Source organism: Erpetoichthys calabaricus, chromosome 2, assembly GCF_900747795.2.
Source record: "Erpetoichthys calabaricus chromosome 2, fErpCal1.3, whole genome shotgun sequence".
Classification (NCBI taxonomy): domain Eukaryota; kingdom Metazoa; phylum Chordata; class Cladistia; order Polypteriformes; family Polypteridae; genus Erpetoichthys; species Erpetoichthys calabaricus.
Window position 1 is genome coordinate 175127699 of NC_041395.2, and position 20519 is coordinate 175148217.

Sequence of the window (20519 nt, forward strand, 5' to 3'; positions counted from 1 at the left end):
CTCCTACAGACTTATACTCCCTCTCGCTCACTCAGATTCTCATCTGCAGCTCTACTTTCTGTACCACACATCAAACTCTGTTCTGTAGGAGCTCGACTGTCTCTCATAGTGCTCCTCAACTCTGGAATTCTCTTCCTTCTCATATACGTCAGCTCGATTCATTAACACATTTTAAAACTACCCTCAAAACTTATCTTTTCAAACTGGCATACCAATTATGAATTTTGCACTGTTACTACCAGTTATCTTTGTTTGCCTTTTAACAGTGAAATGATACACTCAATGACAAAAATAAACAATTTTATTGTATACAAATTGGCTTAATAATTTCTGAAAACATTTCACTCATTCCTCTCTCAATCTCTCTCTCTCTCTCTCACACACACACAATGTGGTTACTTAAATATATACAGGATAGGATCTAAAAATCCATGAAACAGAACTGTCTTACATAGCTTTTTCCGTGTGTTGCCACTCTAATATGAGAGTATTCAGTCTGGCCATATGGTACAGCCTTAGTTTGTGGAAGACGGACACAAATAAAGACATGAGCATAAAATGATGGTTGTCAATTTCAAACTGTGTTTCCTCAATGTACTCATTGAGAAAAAAACACATCATCTGAACCAATCTCGGCCCAAACAAACTGATTGATCAAAGATACACTGACAGCTTGTCCTAATGTCGACTGTCGGATAACACGCTCAGCTACTTTGACCACCTTGACTGGACCCTCAGAAGAAACCATCAAACCTCCTTTGTTTTTTAATGTCAGCAAGAGGTAGCTTTGATCATATGATGTCGGTACAGCATCTGTTACCAAACTAGCACGGCACACATCACAGGACAGCTTTCTCAAAATCCCGTCTAAGGGCTACCTCCCACTGCTTCCTGAGGTGAATTTCTTTGGGAAACCTTCAAAGTTTGATAAATTTTAACAGCTAACAACAATCTACTTAGTTAGTGACTAAATACGTTTAGCCAAAACGTTGTTTGGAGGCTCACTGGAGCACATAAATGCATAGCTTTTCTAGCTTAGCCTGGCGTAGCTAAAGTTAAGGATTATAAAACGGGATTTTCTAATGGCCAAATATAACCAAAACAATTGTTCAGCTTTACCTATGAAATGTAATCCCCCGGAATCTGGTTTGGAGCGTACTGCGGTTTGTACAATTCCAAGCAGCACATGCATGAGGCATCTTTATCCATTCCTTCACTCCACAGCAGTGCCACTCGCAATATGGCGGCGACGTTGACGTACGATGCTGCTGGTCATGCGGTGTTTAGTAATTCTATATCTATGGTCCCAACTGCACTCTTCTATGCCGGGTCAGTTTCTCCTTACTTTTCCAGCAGCTCGTGCGAGGCGCTGTTGGTTTCGCCACCTGCTGCGGCGGATGACTCGCAGTCAGCAGTGCACTTCCTGCAGCTTCCAGCCACGCGTCTTCTGTCAGAGGACCAGACATAATAAATAATTCACAAACGGAAACTCACTTTACAACCCAGTAGCCTCCGCACCTATACGTAAGTAGCTGCAACTACTGATAACGCATCTAATTATAAAAAAAGCGTTCCAAATTGGATTGTTTATTGTGTCAATTACGTTTCAAATCAGGGAATACTCTTTGTTAGCAAATAACCGGCGACACTAAGTACATTTAAAAACGGATGCAAGAGGTACTCTTGACAGACTTTGTAAGTGCAGCACACACAACAAAATGTTTGTAAGAGATACCCTAGCTGCAATACCACGTCTACCATATGCACGATTTGATTCATACGATTGCTGAACTTGCCCTATAAGATGTGTCAAATTCGTCATGTAGAATCGAAAGCTTAAAAAACAATAGAGTGAATAAAAAAATAAATATCGGCCGAATTGCAAGCACTGCAAATTTTACAGACAGCTTTAGTTTCACAGATTGTTCTTCTCGCTCAGGGGTTCACGGGTGTTTCACAAGGGGTGGGGCAGAGACGCAGATAAGGATTGGTTTGCCATTTTGCGTACTGATTGGCTTGCTGATAGATCACTCACTAATGAAGCCTATCGGACGCCCAGGTTATGGTTATATTCAGAATTTTGGTCAGCGAGACTTAAGCAGGTGAAAGGGAGACCACTCAGCTTCTGTTTGCTTATTACATCAGTTAATGTAACAGCTGGTTTGAGCAAAACATAATTATTAGTATTTTAAATTACTACTTTTTTAGACTTTGGTAGTTGGAACCCTCACCTTCCCGTTGTAAATCCTGACCTCAGCCCTACCGCGGCTTGGACTCAAATAAATAGGCTGCTCAAATCATTATACGTCTCTCTCTACCGCAATATACACTTAAAAATGGAATAAAAGTATATTGTGATAAAAGTCAAGAATTTGCATGAAAGCCAGACGAAAAAGAATGTGCGTGATTTAACAAAACGATTGTTTCTAAAAACCTGAACATTTAAATACCATTCTACTCAATCAAACAGGTAATAGTAACAGATTCAACTATTTACTTCGAAATGAATACAAGGGAACAAATTACAGCTTTTTAAAAAATGTGATGAAACGATTAATAAGAGAAATGTGCGTGAATTTAACCTTTACCGCCTTTAACCGTCATGTAGATATCCATGAATATCCGGTGACACGTTATACTAAAAATACGGTACTGTAGTTTTCTTGTAATGCTCAGTCCTGATCTTAAAGATATAGTGGTCACATGCTTTCGTTCTAACCAAATACTGAACAATGACTGCTACTAAGGGAAAACACTATTTTGTCCAATATTTTTTAAGTTTTATAATCGGTCATTTCTTTCTGACCACCTTAAACAGGAGCATCCTGTTTAGATTCTTACTTTTCAACTATTTAAGAATAAGATGAAGTTTAAAAAGAAGTCAAAATCTGTGGGGTCATTTTTATTTGTTTGCTTACCATAGCATGTCTGGTTCAGCAAAACATTTGGAAAAAATAAGAGTGAAACATTACAAAAAATTTGGCAAAGAGACCCAGCCACCAAGACTACAGAATATTTTTATGAAGTTCTCAGATAAGGACAGCCTACAAAATGGGTCTCAAATTCAGAAACTAACCCTGGACAAGGTGCCACCTTTACAGGGGGGACTCAACAGGTAATAGAGCCACGTTGATACATAGCCAGGTCAGTTGAGAGTGTTCTGTTAACTTAATCTGCTTGTTTTTTGGGATGTGGCGTGAAAACTGTTATACCTGGAGAAAAATCCACACAGTCACAAGGAAAAATGTGTAAACTTCACACAGACAGTGACTGGCATAGAAGTCAAACTCAGTTTTCTTGAGCAGCGAGGCATCACCATTGGCCATTGAACCAAATAGCTTCCTACAAAAACCCATTAGGAATTCAGTGTTTTTCCTGTTGCTCAATGTACAACTCTATACCCCACATTTTATTCTACCTTGCATATATTCCATATATGTAATTTACAGTTCTATTGTGCCCTTCTGGGGAAGTACTGAAAGTTTAAGCAAACCTTTTCAACATTTTAGTGCAAATATTTTCAGCTTTACTGGCCTGTGACCCTTTTTACGCTTTCACAATTACTTCCACTGTTCTCATGCCTCCTATCTTTCGCTCCTCTGAATATTCTTCTCAGTCTGCACCATTGCCATACTAGTGCCCCCAGGCCAAATAACCTTTTCAGAAACCCATCCCTTGAACCTGGTATAAGGACCATAGTGAGTTAGAATCTTTCTTAGAAGCTGGAGTTGGCAATCATTTATGACCTTTGCATGGGAATTCATAATTGAGTTATTTTATGTTCTAACAAATCTGAGCTGTTCAATTTACTGCCTTTAAAATTCTTTTAATTTCCCTCTGGTTTTCATGGTTTACCATGATTACCAGGTATCTTTATTCTGGGTTTCAGGTCCTTCAATGGAGACAAATCTATTGCTAGAAAAGACTGACCAACAAAGAAATGGATTGGAGAAGAGTGGGTCCAAAAGGTACAAATGAAAAGAGTTGTGTTATTCATTACAAATACCATTAAACTAAAGTCTGCAGTTACAATCATCTATAGGTCTTTTTGTCCATTTTCTCAAACCATGCAATCCATTGCAAGGTCATGGAAAAAGACTATGCAGTAACTCTGGGCATAGAGCAGGGACAAACCCTGGATGTAGTAGCTCCAGTTCATCACAGTGTATGTTCACCCACACTCTTAGTCAACCTAATCGACATGGTCAAGGAAACCAAAATTCATGCAGACGTAAGGAAATTATCAAGCTAGCAACCAATACTAGAACAAAGGAGAGCAGTACCTCTAAATGCCCAACTGTAGATTTTTATTTTTTAATTTTTTAATGAAAACACTTGGTAGAGGCCTAATTCACACAAAAATGTGCAGATTAGATTAATTGGAGATTTTAAATTGATCCGGTGTGAGTATGAGTGGGCACACCGATTTCTGGTTTGGTGTAGTACTGCCACAATAGGAATTGGCCTCCAGTGACCCAAAATCAGATTAAGAGGGTTTGAGAATGTTATGCTGTTTTGGTATTACCAAAGTCACCTTAGCAAAGATTTTACTGCATATATATTATATAAAGTGTTTTGGGGAAGTGTTATTTTAGCCAATTTAGTTTGTTCCATTCAGTTGCAACACTCCTGTTTAAAAGTGTCTGCATCTCTCACCCTCCCCCTTTTCTCTCTCTCTCTTTCTGACCCACTCACTCATAGAGTGTACCTAGATTATAATGCAACCACCCCTTTGGAACCAGATGTTATTGAAGCCATTACAGTTGCTCTGCAGGAGGCCTGGGGAAACCCCAGCAGCACGTACACTCCAGGTAAAATCTCCTATGAAAGCGATTTGTTCTCTTGTGTGTACTTTTTTGGTTCACCCTATAAATTAGTACCTATTGGATTTCATTAACCAGTTCCAACTGATTATGTTCAATTGAATCTATTTTTACATGATAATGTACATGATGTATCATATCATCAACTCATTCCACACTGTCTGAGTTTAATATCTGTACTGCAGGTGCTCACAAGTCTGTTAAACCCACAATGCAGTCTCATATGTATTTTGTACCATCAATGTAAAAAAATAGAACTACTAATTCTTTTTTCTGCAATTATTATTTTTGCAATTTTAACAACTTGAAGATTATTTAGAATTAAGCCCAAAAGTGCCTGTGCTCTACTATTTTAAAGACTATAACCAAAGGCAGGCACTCATCCTTAACTAAAAATGTGAGTACTTTAGCTTTTGTATTAACTCCAACTGTTCGTTTATTCAGACATCATACAACAGCTGACCAATAGGTTTGGAAATAAAATCCTATAGTGTTTTTAATACAGTTGAAAGATGGTTTCATACCCTGTTTCTCTTGAATTTTCATTTTTATTTTAGGAAGAAAAGCCAAAGAAATTATTAGCCATTCTAGGGAAAGCATTGCTAAGATGGTTGGCGGATGTGCTGATGACATTATTTTCATGTCTGGAGGAACAGAGGTAAGAGTGCATTAAAATATAAGAAAGTATTTGTGTGGGTCTTAAATTTTCTTACCATGGTGTACTTTCAAGTTTATGTGCCATAGTGGATTTAACATTCTCAAAAATCAGTTTATGGAAGAGATTTTAAAGGATAAGGGAATTTTCAGTTATATAGCACACTAAATATATTACTAAGGGAGGTTACCTTTAAGTTTACAATGCCCATCAAATGGCATGTGTGGAATATTGTGTGTATTGTGTTCTCCATATTACCAAAATACATTTCAGTGCTAAACAAAGCTCAGAAAAAAGCAACTAGATGAATGCTAGGGTTCTTGATATGAGATGCAATCAAAGATTATATGAGAGTAACAAAGAGAGGTGACTTGATAGAAATATTTACAACCATGAAGGCAGTTACTAGGATGAATAGAAATAGTTTCTTTAGCTGGAACATGAGGTCTTCTGTTAGAACTGGTAAATTTCATACTAATATTAAAAATATTTTGTCAACCACTGAACCATAGATACATTTAATAAATATCTACCAAGTGGAATATTTCCTGGTAATATTTTAGGGATCATCAAATCTAAAACTGACACTATGCTGCAATAATGTAGGTTAGTATTGATTGATGAGCTATGTTGGGCTGAATAGTTCTCTTCAAAACTTGCTTCTAATATGGTACACTTTGTCCTTCACATTTAATTACTCAGGTACTAGACTGCTTCCCTTATTTTCTGGGCAAGGTTCAAGTGTGCATATGCAGCACTGATCAAGGATAATTTCTAGCTCAGTGCTCAAATTCCATCTGACATAAGAGTTTATCTTCAAGCTTCTGCAGTTCAGGCATCTGCTAACCTCATGATAACTTCTCACTCAGACGATATACAGAGGGTTACAAATTGCCCTGGTCCAACGATATACAGAGGGTTACAAATTGCCCTGGTCCAAAATACACTTCCTTTCCTGAAGTTGTCAACTAATCAGAAGTCTGCTCTCTAATCAGCTGGGGTGCTTTCTGTGTGTGGGTTGCACTTTCTCCTCGTATCTATGTGGGTTTACTTTATGGAGTGTGGTTTTCTTCCCCAATCCAGAAAGCAAAAACAGCTTGGTCTCAGAAAAAAGCAGTGGTGTTTATTCAAGTTAGATGATGTTTACACTTTAATCATGGTGACTAAGAAAAGTCAGACTAATGAAAATAAATGTGCAGTTTGAAAAGTTGTGTAATACTTGTGATTATTTACATTAATGAATATTGTATTTCAAAATAATACATTCTATGAAAATTCAAAAGTTGAAATATTGTGCAGGGTTCTGAATTCTCTTTCTCCATAACTTACAGGCCAACAATTTTGTTTTCCACACGGCTATTAAGTACTTTTGGAATGTTGTTCAGAAGGCTGAGCTAAATGGGGTCCAGGTGGGGCCTTCACAACAAGGAGGGATCTTGCCACATCTCATCACTAGCAACGTAGAGCATGACTCTGTTAGACTTGTGGCCCAGCAGCTCATGGAGGAAAAAAAGGCAGGTGAGCCTAAGTGCTAGTCACCTAAAACAGGGGTCCCCAACCCCCGGTCCGCAGCCGTCTGACAGCCGGGCTGCGAGACAACTGCCGGCAACGGAGACTCACTCAGACTTTTCAGAACGCTTGGCGGGCAGGGCTTTGCAATGGCGCAGAGAGAGGAGAGAGACCGAGGTGAGAGAGTATTAGAACAAAGTATTTTTATGGTCCCGACAGTTTCCCCATATGACACGAGTCTATAGAAATCGTGTTACTACGAAGTACATTCAGCAGATACTTTCATTACAACGAAGTGACCTTGAAATGCTTGAACGAATCATCCACAGAGCAGTTAGATCTGTGGTTGCAGCTCAGTTGTACACATTTGCACAACGATCCCCAAACAGAAACAATGTAAAAAAAAAAAAAAACTCTTTCTTCGAACTTTCCTCGTACTGTTTTTTTTTTTGTTGTTTTTGTTTTCTGTGGTTTTCAGTGATACCTTTTGCTTATTGCTTGTCAACATTTGAAAAACATCCATTGGAATTTAACTCATTGTCACCCTCCTATAGAAACGGCAGACACGAAAAAAAGATAGCAGTGTTAATGTTTGTGATGTGCAATCTGTTGGAATGACAAATGCAAAGCATATGTCTTTGTTATATGCAAAAAAAGAAGAAAAATCTTGGGTTGCAAACGTATGCGAACTGCTTAATAACTTAAAAATAATAGAAATGTTATGTAAATTGTGTATAAAACTGCACAATCCCCCCCCCCCCACCCGACCGGTCCGTGGAAAAATTTGCATCTAATAAAGTAGTCCTTGCTGTCAAAAAGGTTGGGGACCACTGACCTAAAACATATCTGAACTTTTTTTTTTTAATAGTTAATTTTTATATTGCCCGTACAAGAAAACATTGAGAATACTGGTAATGCTCTCCTTCTGAGTATTCAGTGCAGAATTACAACTTTACTTGAACAAATAACCTTTCCTCAATTGAACTCTTCATATTATTGAAGCAATTGTACCCTTATATTTTAGTTATGACTTATCTTATAGAAGTGTATAGATTAAAAAAGAAATGATTAAGAAATTTGACTGAAACTGTTTGTTGTAATGCTGCTCCTTCCATCCACTGCAAGGTGGTTTGGGGAGGTTTCTTGATGAAGGTATGGCACCAAATCACCAAGTAGAAAGAGAAAAGAATCAAATGCAGTAATGTTGGTAATAGTGCATAGATACAGTCAGTTTTATTGCCAAACAGGACAGACAGTGTAGGCCAGTTTAATATTATTTGAAGAGCAATTCAAACAAACAAAGCCTAATTTTAGCTGCTGTTCCTTTACAATATGGAAATAAAGTATTTCTGGGTGTATTTCGGCTTGTTAATCTCTTCCCTGTAGATTCCTGGGAAAATCTGCAGCTCACTTACTGCCTGTTGTAATATGTGGAACCCAAAATGATCTGTTGTTAAAATTATGATCACAGATTAGTTTCAACTTTTTTGTTTTGCAGGCTAGAAAACAGAAAACTTTAGCCATGCAATACCATTCAGACAAGGAAGAATTTGTAGTCTATAGCATTATGCCTGACCGTTCTTTTGTCGTCTTTTTCTTTCTTGTATATTAATTGAAAAACAGGTAATTTCCTACAAGTCTTCAATGTACTGTAAGTTTGTGGAAAAATATTGTTTTCTTACACATGATATCATCAACACAGAAGTAACTTTATTCTTTAGTGTTTTGGACATAATTGAAAAGTATCAGAAGCCAATCAGTAAGCATCCTTCTTATTCCTGGTGTCACTGAAAGGGTAGCATAATAAACCTTGGTATGATAGCCATTTTATAGCCTTATTTGAAATTATGAAAATATGTATCAAATGTTTTTCTGTACTTGCTTCCTCTTGGTCTGGATTATAAGATTCAGAGCCACAGATTATAACTGAAAGTCTTGATACAATATAGCCAGAAATTGAGAATTTGACACAGTTTTGACACAGGAGACCCAGGCCCCTCCTGGACCCCGTGATCATCAGAGATGACTGTGTGCAGAGGGTGCAGACCTATAAGTACCTGGGAGTGCATCTGGATGATAAATTGGACTGGACTGCCAATACTGATGCTCTGTGCAAGAGAGGACAGAGCCGACTATACTTCCTTAGAAGGCTGGCGTCCTTCAACATCTGCAATAAGATGCTGCAGATGTTCTATCAGACGGTTGTGGCGAGTGCCCTCTTCAACGCAGTGGTGTGCTGGGGAGGCAGCATAAAGAAGAAGGACGCCTCACGCCTGGACAAACTGGTGAGGAAGGCAGGCTCTATTGTAGGCATGGAGCTGGACAGTTTGACATCTGTGGCAGAGCGATGGGCGCTGAGCAGGCTCCTATCAATCATGGAGAATCCACTGCATCCACTAAACAGTGTCATCTCCAGACAGAGGAGCAGCTTCAGCAACAGACTGCTTTCAATGTCCTGCTCCACTGACAGACTGAGGAGATCGTTCCTCCCCCACACTATGCGACTGTTCAATTCCACCCGGGGGGGTAAACGTTAACATACAAAGTTATTGTCTGTTTTACCTGCATTTTTTTTTATCACTCTTTAATATTGTTTCATTATCAGTATGCTGCTGCTGGAGTATGCGAATTTCCCTTTGGGATTAATAAAGCTGTCTGTCTGTCTGTCTGTCTGTCTGTCTGTCTGTCTGTCTGTCTGTCTAAAGATATTGTGCAAAGGTTTGCAAAAATTGAAGAGGCAAAATTTGAAATAGTATAGCAAAATTTCAGGTAAACATTTCTAACCAGTGGTGTCAAAAATAAAATGTGATTGCTTTGAGGTTTAATGATAATTTTATACTTTAACCTTCAGTTATGGTTGAGTTTTTTTTTTTTCTTTTCAGAGGTCACTTTTATACCTGTTTCCAAGGTGACTGGTCAAGTTGAAGTAGATGATGTAATGTCAGCAATTAGACCAACTACTTGCCTCATTTCCGTCATGCTGGCCAACAATGAGACGGGTGTTATCATGGTGAGTATCCCCTGAGTATAGAAGCAGCAGGTCTAATACACTAGCTTTTCCTAATATACCTTTTACTGTTTATTTTAACTTTAATGACCTTTTTTAAAATAAGTAACAACTTGCTTTGGGTATATTAACAGACTTGGAAATAAAAAGAATTGTTTTGCCCACATTTGAGACATAGACAGGTTTAGTAACATGCTCAGAGAACTGGAGATGGAGACCATAATATTTAACTTCTTAGTCACTAGGTAGTAAACAGGTTACAACTTGGTTGCTCTGATCAGAAATTCACTGAATTTACAATTCCTGAATTTGATCCTAATTTCACCCTTGGTTTCCAGAAATGGAAAAGTTTTTTTTTTATTTTTTTTGTTTATGCACTTAAGAATATGGAATTTTCAAAGAAGACTGGTACCAGATAAAAGGAAAAAAACAAACAGATTGACATTGTACAGTGGAGGGACACATGACAATATTGTTTTAGTAAGGAGGAGAAAAAACAGAAAAAAATATAATTTGTTGTCATGAAAGTTCTCTATGAAGCAGATAATAATGACCCTATAAACCAAAAACTATAAACTTTGTCACATACAGCCAGTTGGAGAAATCAGCAAACGAATACGAGCACTGGATGAACAAAGACCAGCTCCCAGGGTCCTTTTGCACACAGATGCTGCCCAGGCTATTGGTAAACTACGAGTTGATTCCCAGGACCTAGGGGTGGACTATTTGACCATTGTTGGCCACAAGGTATGTTGCCTTATATATTTAATGAGAGAATACTTGAAGTTTGCTGTAGTTTTTCAAAGTGCATATGCATTTCTTTCACTGTTTATGAGTTGCAAGGCAGTGAGCCTGAATTCCTGGTAGGCTGCAACAACTATAAAATATTTTAAAGTGAAGTTTATGCTTGCTTTTAAATGAAATGTATGTTTAATTTCCATGTTCCGTATTTTCTCACTACATATAGAAATGGTCAATAACAGTCATTTGTTTACATTGGTTTTCATTTTTCCAGTTTAGATCAAATAAAATATAGAAAGTGTCTGTTTATCATCAGGGATATCCAAAGTATCATATTGAAATGGTTAATTCAGTTTAGATTGTGAGACCTTGCAGTCTTATTATATGAGGCAGAATAATACCCAACAGACAGACCTTTTATGGTTTTATGGCTTTTATGGTTCTTTTTATAACAGGAGATGCACTGTGTTGATTTAAAGCATATAAGCCAGATTGTTTAAAACTCATTCTTCTGTTAAACAAACAATTTGTGGTTTTGGTTTTAGAAATGCAATTTGACAATTGGACATTTTTACCCAATTTTCCTCAAAGTATTTTAGTGATTCAAAATTACAAACTTGATTAAAGTGATTTCAGTATTTCACAATTAAGTTTCTTATAAAATAAAACTATCAGAAAGAACTGTGTTTTTCATTCTGCATTTTTTTTATTCAGTATTGTTATAGCCTATTCATCACAGTGTCATAATGGGAAACAGTTGTACTCGTTAGAATTCTATTAACAAATGGAAACATATCCACAGAGCAACGCAAACACCTATGAAATTGTGTATGTCAGTGGTTCTCAAGTTCACTCCTGGGAGCTCTCTTTGGTTGCAGATTTTTGCCCCAACCAGTATTTTCCATTAATTTGACTCATACGTTTCTACATTTGTGCACTGAAAAAGCAACTGAGTTAAGCATTTAAAGATACTGCTAAAAGTACAAATCGCACAGTACTGCTCTGTACTGAATTTAAAATAAGGAAAGAAAAAACGAGTTAGCCAAAGAAACACTGAGATGAGACTTAAACACTGAGACTCACTTAAAGTGAAATTGATTGAAACAAACAAAATTGGGTGAAAATAAATATGCATCCAAAATGTCTGATTCTTTTAGAGTATTCCAATGCTGTACAAAGTATTAACAAATCCTTTTTTAAAAGTTGGATATGATTTTAACTTTGTTAAAAGAACCCTAACCCATTCTCCATAACTTAGTTGGAGAAATGATGCCTTATTTTACTTTATTATTAGGGAAAACATGTAATTTTCTCTACAAAGAATGCTGAAAAGTTGTTTCATAATCTGGCAAAGATTTATTAATACTGTACTAAAATAACAAAGTAGAGCCTCTGATAACTTTTGGGTGTCTTAATGTCTATGAATGATTACTTCATAATGGAGTCTGTGATCATATAGCTGTCAAAACTGGGTAGAGAAAAGATGTTGAGATTGAGGTGAAATATGAAAGTGTGGAATGTAGTACTAATTGTATTTTCAATTGATTTGTTTTTTATTCACAGTAATGTAATTTACAAAATCAGTATAATACAAAATAAGTGAAGTCCTTAAAAAAGTTGTTTTTCAGATAATCATTTGATTTTTGGTTTAAAAAAATGTAATTTACATTTAAATTAATTATTATAAAAATGTCATGCTAATGGTTTCATTGATAGGATTATGGACCACATAATGGGGGCCCTACTCACTCATGCGCCACACCTCAAGGTGTTTAAATGATGAAATGTAAGCAAGACAAGATTATGGCAGAAACTATAAAATCTGTGTTTCTTTAAACTAAAATTTTATTTTTTTGTGTGTCTTTTTATCTTAGTTTTATGCTCCTCGAATTGGAGCCCTGTATGTCAAGAGTCCTGTTACTCTAACTCCCATCTATCCTCTTTTCTATGGTGGTGGACAAGAGAATAATCTCAGACCTGGGTAAGCTTTTTATTTTGTAAAATCATTTACTTCCATTTTGTATTTAAATGAATTTGAACTATGGTGGTGCAGTGGTTAGTGCTAATAACACCTGTTCTGGGTTACAGAATCCTATATAATTCTTTTATTTTTATAGGCACTAGGCCCTAAAGATGGATGGATGCTGAATGCAGAAGAATTTCATAAAATTCTAGCATATGTACCGTAGTTGAATTTCCTACTGAAGAACTAATTAACAAAGACATTTTTATGATGATTTAGACAAGAATACTTTAAAACGTGATCTATTTTTTGATGTTTTCCTTAAATACAGTAACTGTTATCATCTTGAGAGAATACATTACACATTCTTTACTTTCATCATTTTCTCAGTATTTTTGCTTTTCTGTACAGGACTGAGAACACACCAATGATAGCAGGACTTGGAAAGGTGGGTCGCTATTAAAAGGAAACTCCATTTAATGGGATGCTGTCCTTAGATGTGTTATATTTGCTGCAGTATTTTATTTTAGATTAGTTTCATAGTAAGTACTTTTTGGCCTAGTAGTAACAAAATAATGCTAAAATTTAACGAGTGTCAATCCATACTTGTAAGGAATGGTGCACATGAAAATAATATCAAAATTAAAGATGAGAAAACTCTAATTTTATGTATAATTAATGTTCAGACAGGATGGTACAGTGGTGCAGAGGTTAATGTCATTGCCTTCTGCGTTCAACATCTTAGACTGGCCTTGTCACTGTCTGTGTTTAGTCTGCATATACTACCCATGTATGCAAGAGTTTTTTCTCCCTGGGTTGAGATTAGATTAATTGGTTTGTCTTAATGGGCCTTGTGTAGTTATGTGTCTGGGCGTGTACTTGAATGGACTTGTCCTCTTTCTAGGGATAGTTGCCTTGCACTAGAACTAATCAAAATAGACTCTAGCCCATATAACTCTTCATTGGATTAATTGGGTTTGAGAATATAATGGGTTATTTAATGATTAGGTAAACATACAGAAAAGCCAAATCCATGCATGATAAATATTTAAATGTGAATTTACTTGGGTAGTAACTTCACAGCATTCACAGCTAACTAACAAGTTTATTTTTGTTGTTATTTGGCACATGTAGTGCACATTCAGGTGGATATCTGTACACACTCAATCAGATTGAGAGCACTTGCAAAATTAATTTAATCAGTCAAAAAAAAACAGTTATTGGTGAAAATTTGGAAATTGAGGTACTGTTATCCACAGTGAGAGTGTGACCTAAACAAAGCAGGACAAAACACTTTCTTACTGGGCCTATAGTGCATTTTGTGAGGCTTGGTACACAGACAAGCTCCTTGCAAAGTACACCAGGTCTCTCCACTACATGGTGTCTTGTAGCTGAAGTACTATAGGATACACTTTATTTAATGATATTGTTGCATGCTTAGTCACAATATGGCCACTCTGCAAGTCTTTCCACAACTCATGCAAATCAGATGCAAACATTTGCTAGGTCCTCAACACATTATAACATAACTATAAACATATACACTCACTGCAGAGATATAATAGTTTTGCAGCTCCTGCACGTTAAATTTCACGTTGTAAATTCTGTACAAAAATATTCAGCCGTATCCCTGGAATCCTATCCAGTTCTTATTTAATTAAATATGCAGATTGCTTAATTTAATTATGTACAGAAATGAAAACTCATATTTGTTTTGTGCTGAAATACGTTCTAATCAAGGGTCAGTAAAGTATTTGATGAAATCTCAGTTGTCATGAAACAACATAATTGGTGGACAAATTGGTTGTGTGAACGCTCTGGACTATCAGTTTTTAAGTCCAGGCAACCAAATTACAAACTCACAAAGCCCACTGAACTATCAGATATATAATCCATGCAATGTTTTCCTAATTAAACCAGTCTGATAAAAACAGAAGACCCAGTTCTTTATGTATGACCTTACCTTTAGTGGTATTTTTAAAGACAACTGCTTATAGAGCATCAGATTGCTGTGACCACTGTCTAACACACATACACCTACTAGTGAGTACAACAGAGAGCCAATGTAAGAAGTCTATAAATCAAGCAAGGGAGACAACAGCATTAGCTGTAAACAATGGGAGATGTAAGGACAAGAGTGCCAGAAGCTAGTTGTATTCTTTTTTTCCACTTACCACTGTATAAGTAAGGTAATAATTAAAACATATTTTCTTATGGATTTAAAAAAAAAAAAAGTGGAAGCACAAGTCAAACCATTCCACTACTGCTTCAATAATACAAGTGAAAAGATTCATAATTACAAATAGCTTTGTGATACAAATAAATGGAATTATAGAAGGCTGTGAAAAGGCTCCTTACTATTAGCCCAAACACTACAGAGTGTGAAAATGCCTTTACAGGTCTAAACTCCATTTTGACTTACATGAGTTCCTGCAAGTTTGATTATAATGCAGCTGTATGCATATGTCACTGGCTATGGTCAGGTGACGGTGTATGATGCTGTAAAATATAAATTGCACCTCAGGTCAACCTAATGATGCGTTTGACAGAGAATCTAACTGGTGGGGTCAGAAAACAAAATTTGGCAATTTAATTTTAATGTTGTATTTCAGTTCATTTTTGTTAAAACATTTTTGTATACATTGTAAAAAGACCACATATCTTAAATCCTGTAAAATTCATTTATCTGCTAAAATATTATCTTCCATGTTGCTGATTGTATTTGTATTGTGGTAGAAGAGTGCTATGCACTTGTGTATAGCAAAACATTGCTGTAAAAAATTGCAGGTAACTCCCCATTCCTTATATAAAGCTGAATTACCAGAAAGCATACCTGGAACTAACAGGTTTGCGAAGTAAATTCATTTACAATTTGTCCACCTCTAAAACATTTTTATGAACTTAAAGAGGTCATTTTCTCAAAAATCTGTGTTTCTCTTTTTTCAATTAAACTTTTCCTATTTTTTAGGCAGCCGAACTAGTTAACAAAAACCTGGAGCATTATATGGCTGATATGTGCAAAACCCGGGATTACTTAGAAAATTGTCTGGAGGTAGGAAATAGTTATGTTTCTGTCCTGTACAGTATTGTTCCTAGAAGTTGCTTCTTTCTGCTTCCTGATGGAATGTTGAAATTCAAACCGTATGAATAATATGCATTACTGTTTATTTGGGATTTTGAGTCCGCGTCTGTTTGTGCAGTTCACTGTTAATTTTCATTTTGTATATTTGAGAAGCCCACTGAACAGTACTCCTTTTTGAATTTAGCCTTGAATCTTCATCTTTCTTGTTATTTATATACTGAATAGACATTTTTTGCAGTGCTGTATCACTTATTGTACTATTCGGCAACATCTTTTCATTCATCCATTTTTTAAATACTCTTACGCTAAACATGACACCCATCTGGATATCTTAAGGTGTATTCCTTCTTTTCTTGTGTTTTCTTGTTTGAAACATTATGGTTGGCAGATACAGCATCAGAATATCAATATGTTTTTATAGTTTGTTACCCTTCTCTCTCTACAGGCTGTTTTCGGAACGAAAGTCCACTTCAACAACCGCTTTAATGGAGTAGCAAGGCTTCCTAACACATGCAATGTCTCTTTTTTGGGTGTAAACCTACAAGGTACCAGAGAGATACAGTTTTTACATTTGAAATATTTTCTCTTATGCAGTGGTTATTTTTTTAATATTAGGTTCAAAGGTATATGGTTAGCTTAGCTACAGCCTCAAAGTTTTAGAAAACGGGGTTCAGTTCTCAGCCTAAGCACTGTCTGTGTAAAGTTTGTGTGTTCCTCCCATGGGCATATGGCTTTTTCCTCCCAAAGACAGACATGTTAGTTTAATTGGCTTCTCAAATCTCAAATTGAACAAATACATAGGAATGGGTCTATGTGTCAGTGTTCCTGCAATGGACTATCACCCTGCCCTAGACTGGACTTTGCCCCTATCACCCTGAAATAGACAGGCAGGTTCAGTGATTAATGGCAGGATATTTGGTTGAACAAGAGCCTCAGTTATACTTTCCCTTTCCAGACTTGTAGCATATTGTGGACCACCAGGCTGGCACCGCCGCCTCAACCTAACACAGACAAGCACGGGACACAAGTTTATAGAAACAAGGCACACACAATTTTTTTTTTTCCTTTTTACCTCGTGGAAAATGCCTTCCCCCGTTTCCCACAAATCTAGCACAGGCCACAGCATAAACACAATAAACTTCCTTCTCTTTCTCTTCTCCTCCACTCCTCCGGTCAAGCTTTGTCTTCCTTCTCCCCACTCTGGCTCATTGAGTAGTGGCTGCTGGCTCCTTTTTATACTGCACCCAGAAGTGCTCCAGGTGCTTGATGACCTAGATTCTGGCAGCACTTCCGGGTGTGGAGGAAGAACTGCCCAAAAGTGCTCAGCAGATCCTATTGCAGCACCCCCTGGCGGCACCCGTGAATCCCAACAGGGCTGCACCAAGTCCAACTCCCATGGAGCTCTGCGGGAGTCTGAAGCACTGCTGCAACACAGAGGGGCTACCATCAAGCATCCTGGGGGAGGTAATGCTCTGGGGGCCTGGGCATCAACTTGAACTTTACGTAATGTTCCTCAAAGCATTTGTGAACAATTTGTATGGTGTGTCATGGCACGGTATCCTGATGAAAGATGCCATTTCCATTGGCGAATACTGTTACCATATGTATATATGGTGTGCAACTATGTTTAGGTAGATGATATGTCAAGGTTTTCTTTGCAGAACATTGCCCAGAGCATCATACCCTCCACAAGCTTTTCTTCCTCTGTCAGTGCATGCTAGTATCCATTCTTTCCCAGGTAAATCACATACATGTAAGTGACCATCCACATAATGCAACAAACAGGATTCAACATACCAAGTAACCTTCTTCCATTGATACAAGGTCCAGGTTCTGACTGGCTCATTTCAGGTACTCTTTAGGTGTGCTCTTTTTACAAGATAGCGAATGTCATTAATTTCCTATGGGAGCAGTCATAATGTTTTGGCTCATCAGTGTACTGTATATAAAACCTGTTAAATGAAAAACACATGTCCCAAGATATGATGTTTGCAGGTGTATTGTCAATTAGTCCAAAGGAGTGTCAGGAAAAATTAATAAATGCATTAACCTGGCTGAACATCTTAATAAATAATTACACAACATGCTCACTTCATATGTCAAAAGGGTATAATATGAATAATGTTAGGATGTTGCATTCAAGAGGTTTTGTGGTTTTACGCACAAGAGTAAATTTAAGAGTTGTGGTTGGATGTGGGCATTAGACTTTTTTCACATGGTCATGAATAAGCAGAGAAATCATAGATAAACCTCTGATAAAATTGCTTCTTGAAAAATAAACTATCATCAGTACTGTTTTACTGTAAAAGTCCATGTTGTCAGAAAAACAACATTTATTTATACAGTACATTTTAAAACAGTGAAGCTCAAAGTGTTTTATAAGAAAACCAAGGAAGAAAGAAAGCCAATTCAGGGAAGGCAATAATATTTAAAAAAAATAATAATTACAAAAAAAAAAAGAAGAGGAGGTAAGGTCAGATGGCCGGGAGGACAGAAAAACCAAACCAAAACAAACAAAAAAAACCCACTCCACTTTGGCTGGAGAATAAAACAGAATCTTCATGGGTTTGAAGGCCAAAAGACATCCATGCCCCACTGGGCATTTTACTTAACATAAATGTTTCTAACTCTTAGTTTTCATACTTGAAGCTAGTCTTGTAGACAGCTGAGATACCTGCCTTCATTATGTCATCACAGGTGGCTGCATAGTGACTTGATCAGGTGGTGGGGGCACTTATTGCCACCACAGAAGAACAAATCAAAACAGTAGAGAATAGTGGGAATTGGTACAGAGTGCGGATCCCTGAAGAATATCATAGTTCTTTGTCCATATACTGTAGTCTATAAAGAATTCAATTAAATTGTATCTATGACAAAGCTATATTAAAACATGTTTTTTAATAGTTTTGTCCCACAGTATAAGCCTTACAAATTACTGTAGGTAAAGTATTCTAGATTTTAGGTGCATAGCAGCAAAATGCCGTCTCACCACTTCTTTTAAGCTTGGCTCTTGGAATTATAATTATAAGAATTATAAAAAGATAGCTGGTGTGCAAATGTGACACAATGGCATCTGTTTTCAAATTAATTATCACAGGCCTTGTGGTGCATATACATAGCAGCGTGTAAAAGCAGATGCATGATAATGACTACTGGTTAGAGCATGTTGTGTTTTTTTTTCACCTTTGTAGATTTTTCTCTTTTAAGAATCCATCATGTTCTCTATTAATATACCCTTTTAGACAGGAAAACAAGAATGTGGTCAGGAGCAAGGTGGAACTTCTGCAGATGAGAGAGCAGGTGGGAGGAGGAGGAAACAGAGTGAAACTTTGTTTGGAGTGACATAGCGCAGAATTGAAAAAACAGTACTGCATTAATTTCTACTGCATTTCATGTATCTGTTTTCTTGAGACAATTAAAAAAAATGCTACAGCCAACTTTTTGAACCACCTTTTGATCAGTTTTGCCTTACTTATTGTTATCAGTGGCCAAGTGAAAAAAATAGCCGTAGCTGTTATCTGCATATATATATATATATATATATATATATATATATATATGGTTGAAATAGTTTACTGTCAAATAAATGCAAAGAGTACGCGACACGTGTTTCGCCCTCATTCTGGGCTCATCAGGCGTACACACTCCACTGCACTCCCTCTCGGGAATCGAACCTCGGACGTCAGCGCCAGAGGCGATGCCCCTAACGTTGCGCCACGGCGTGTGGTTCGTTTATTTGACAGCATGTAGATCGGGGTAATTACATTCACGGCATTCGTAGTCTGTGTCACAGTCTGATTGTATGGGTGGTTACCTACCAGGTAACGCTTGTGGTTGGCCAACCACAAGCGTTACCTGGTAGGTAACCACCCATACAATCAGATTGTGACACAGACTACAAATGCCGTGAATATATATATATATATATATATATATATATATATATATATATATATATATATATATATATGCAGTTTTACCTTTATTCAAATACAATAATATGTTATGAACACCATGAAAATACCCATCCTCCACTCAACTGAGATAATATGACGAGGAATTCCATCTTCTTTATATAGAATAAAACAGCAAAAGAAAAAAAATGCAGCACAGGCCTAGCATGCTTATCCCTTTTTTGAACTCCAAATTGTTGCCCCTGGATTTGCATATCATGTCAAGTAGCCCTTGACCACAGGAGTGAAGTCACTGGATGAAACATGCCATTGCACAGTTTGCAATTGCCTAGTAATAATTATCCTAAATTTTATTATATGGCAACCTTCCCTGTTCCATTCCTATTGAACTATCATGTATTTTTCACTTTTTACTGTGTATTGGTCAAATAATATGCATGTCACATGAAAAACAATACCATCTTAATCTATATTACCCAAACAGAGAATATATTGGTGTATAAAAAAACTGATAAAATGTAAAGAGATTTAAATGGTTTCTGCAAACATTAAGATAGAACATAAGGAGTAAGCAACCAATGCAATACACCTCACTCTTAACTGACAGAAGCCTCAATTTTGTTTATTATTAAAGACTTTAAAAGTATCATATCACCTTTGTTGGTTTTTATCTTTTTATTCAATGCTTAATTTCCCACAATGGTGATTTACCAGCCAAAAAACATGGTTTTAAATGTGATACAGGACATTGAAAAAAGATCATAATCATTTAATTTATTTACGCATTTTCCCTGCCAAGACTGCTTTCAAATTTTCATCAGAAAT

The 20519-nt window shown here is 36.7% G+C and overlaps 1 protein-coding gene across 2 annotated transcripts in view; it reads left to right on the top strand.

Moving 5' to 3' along the window:
- The first annotated feature begins 1359 nt into the window (after positions 1–1359).
- Positions 1360–20519, top strand: part of scly (selenocysteine lyase) — a 32341-nt gene continuing 13181 nt past the window's right edge. The window contains exons 1-11 of one of the 2 annotated variants that reach the window (XM_028794814.2): positions 1360–1524; positions 3868–3968; positions 4702–4811; positions 5381–5481; positions 6810–6996; positions 9870–9997; positions 10586–10741; positions 12610–12716; positions 13110–13146; positions 15667–15750; positions 16226–16325. In XM_028794814.2, the coding sequence (XP_028650647.1) occupies positions 3898–3968; positions 4702–4811; positions 5381–5481; positions 6810–6996; positions 9870–9997; positions 10586–10741; positions 12610–12716; positions 13110–13146; positions 15667–15750; positions 16226–16325 (1081 nt within the window). In that variant the 5' untranslated portion in view covers positions 1360–1524; positions 3868–3897. The remainder of the gene's footprint in view (positions 1525–3867; positions 3969–4701; positions 4812–5380; positions 5482–6809; positions 6997–9869; positions 9998–10585; positions 10742–12609; positions 12717–13109; positions 13147–15666; positions 15751–16225; positions 16326–20519) is intronic. The other variant, XM_028794813.2, reaches the window with a different exon arrangement.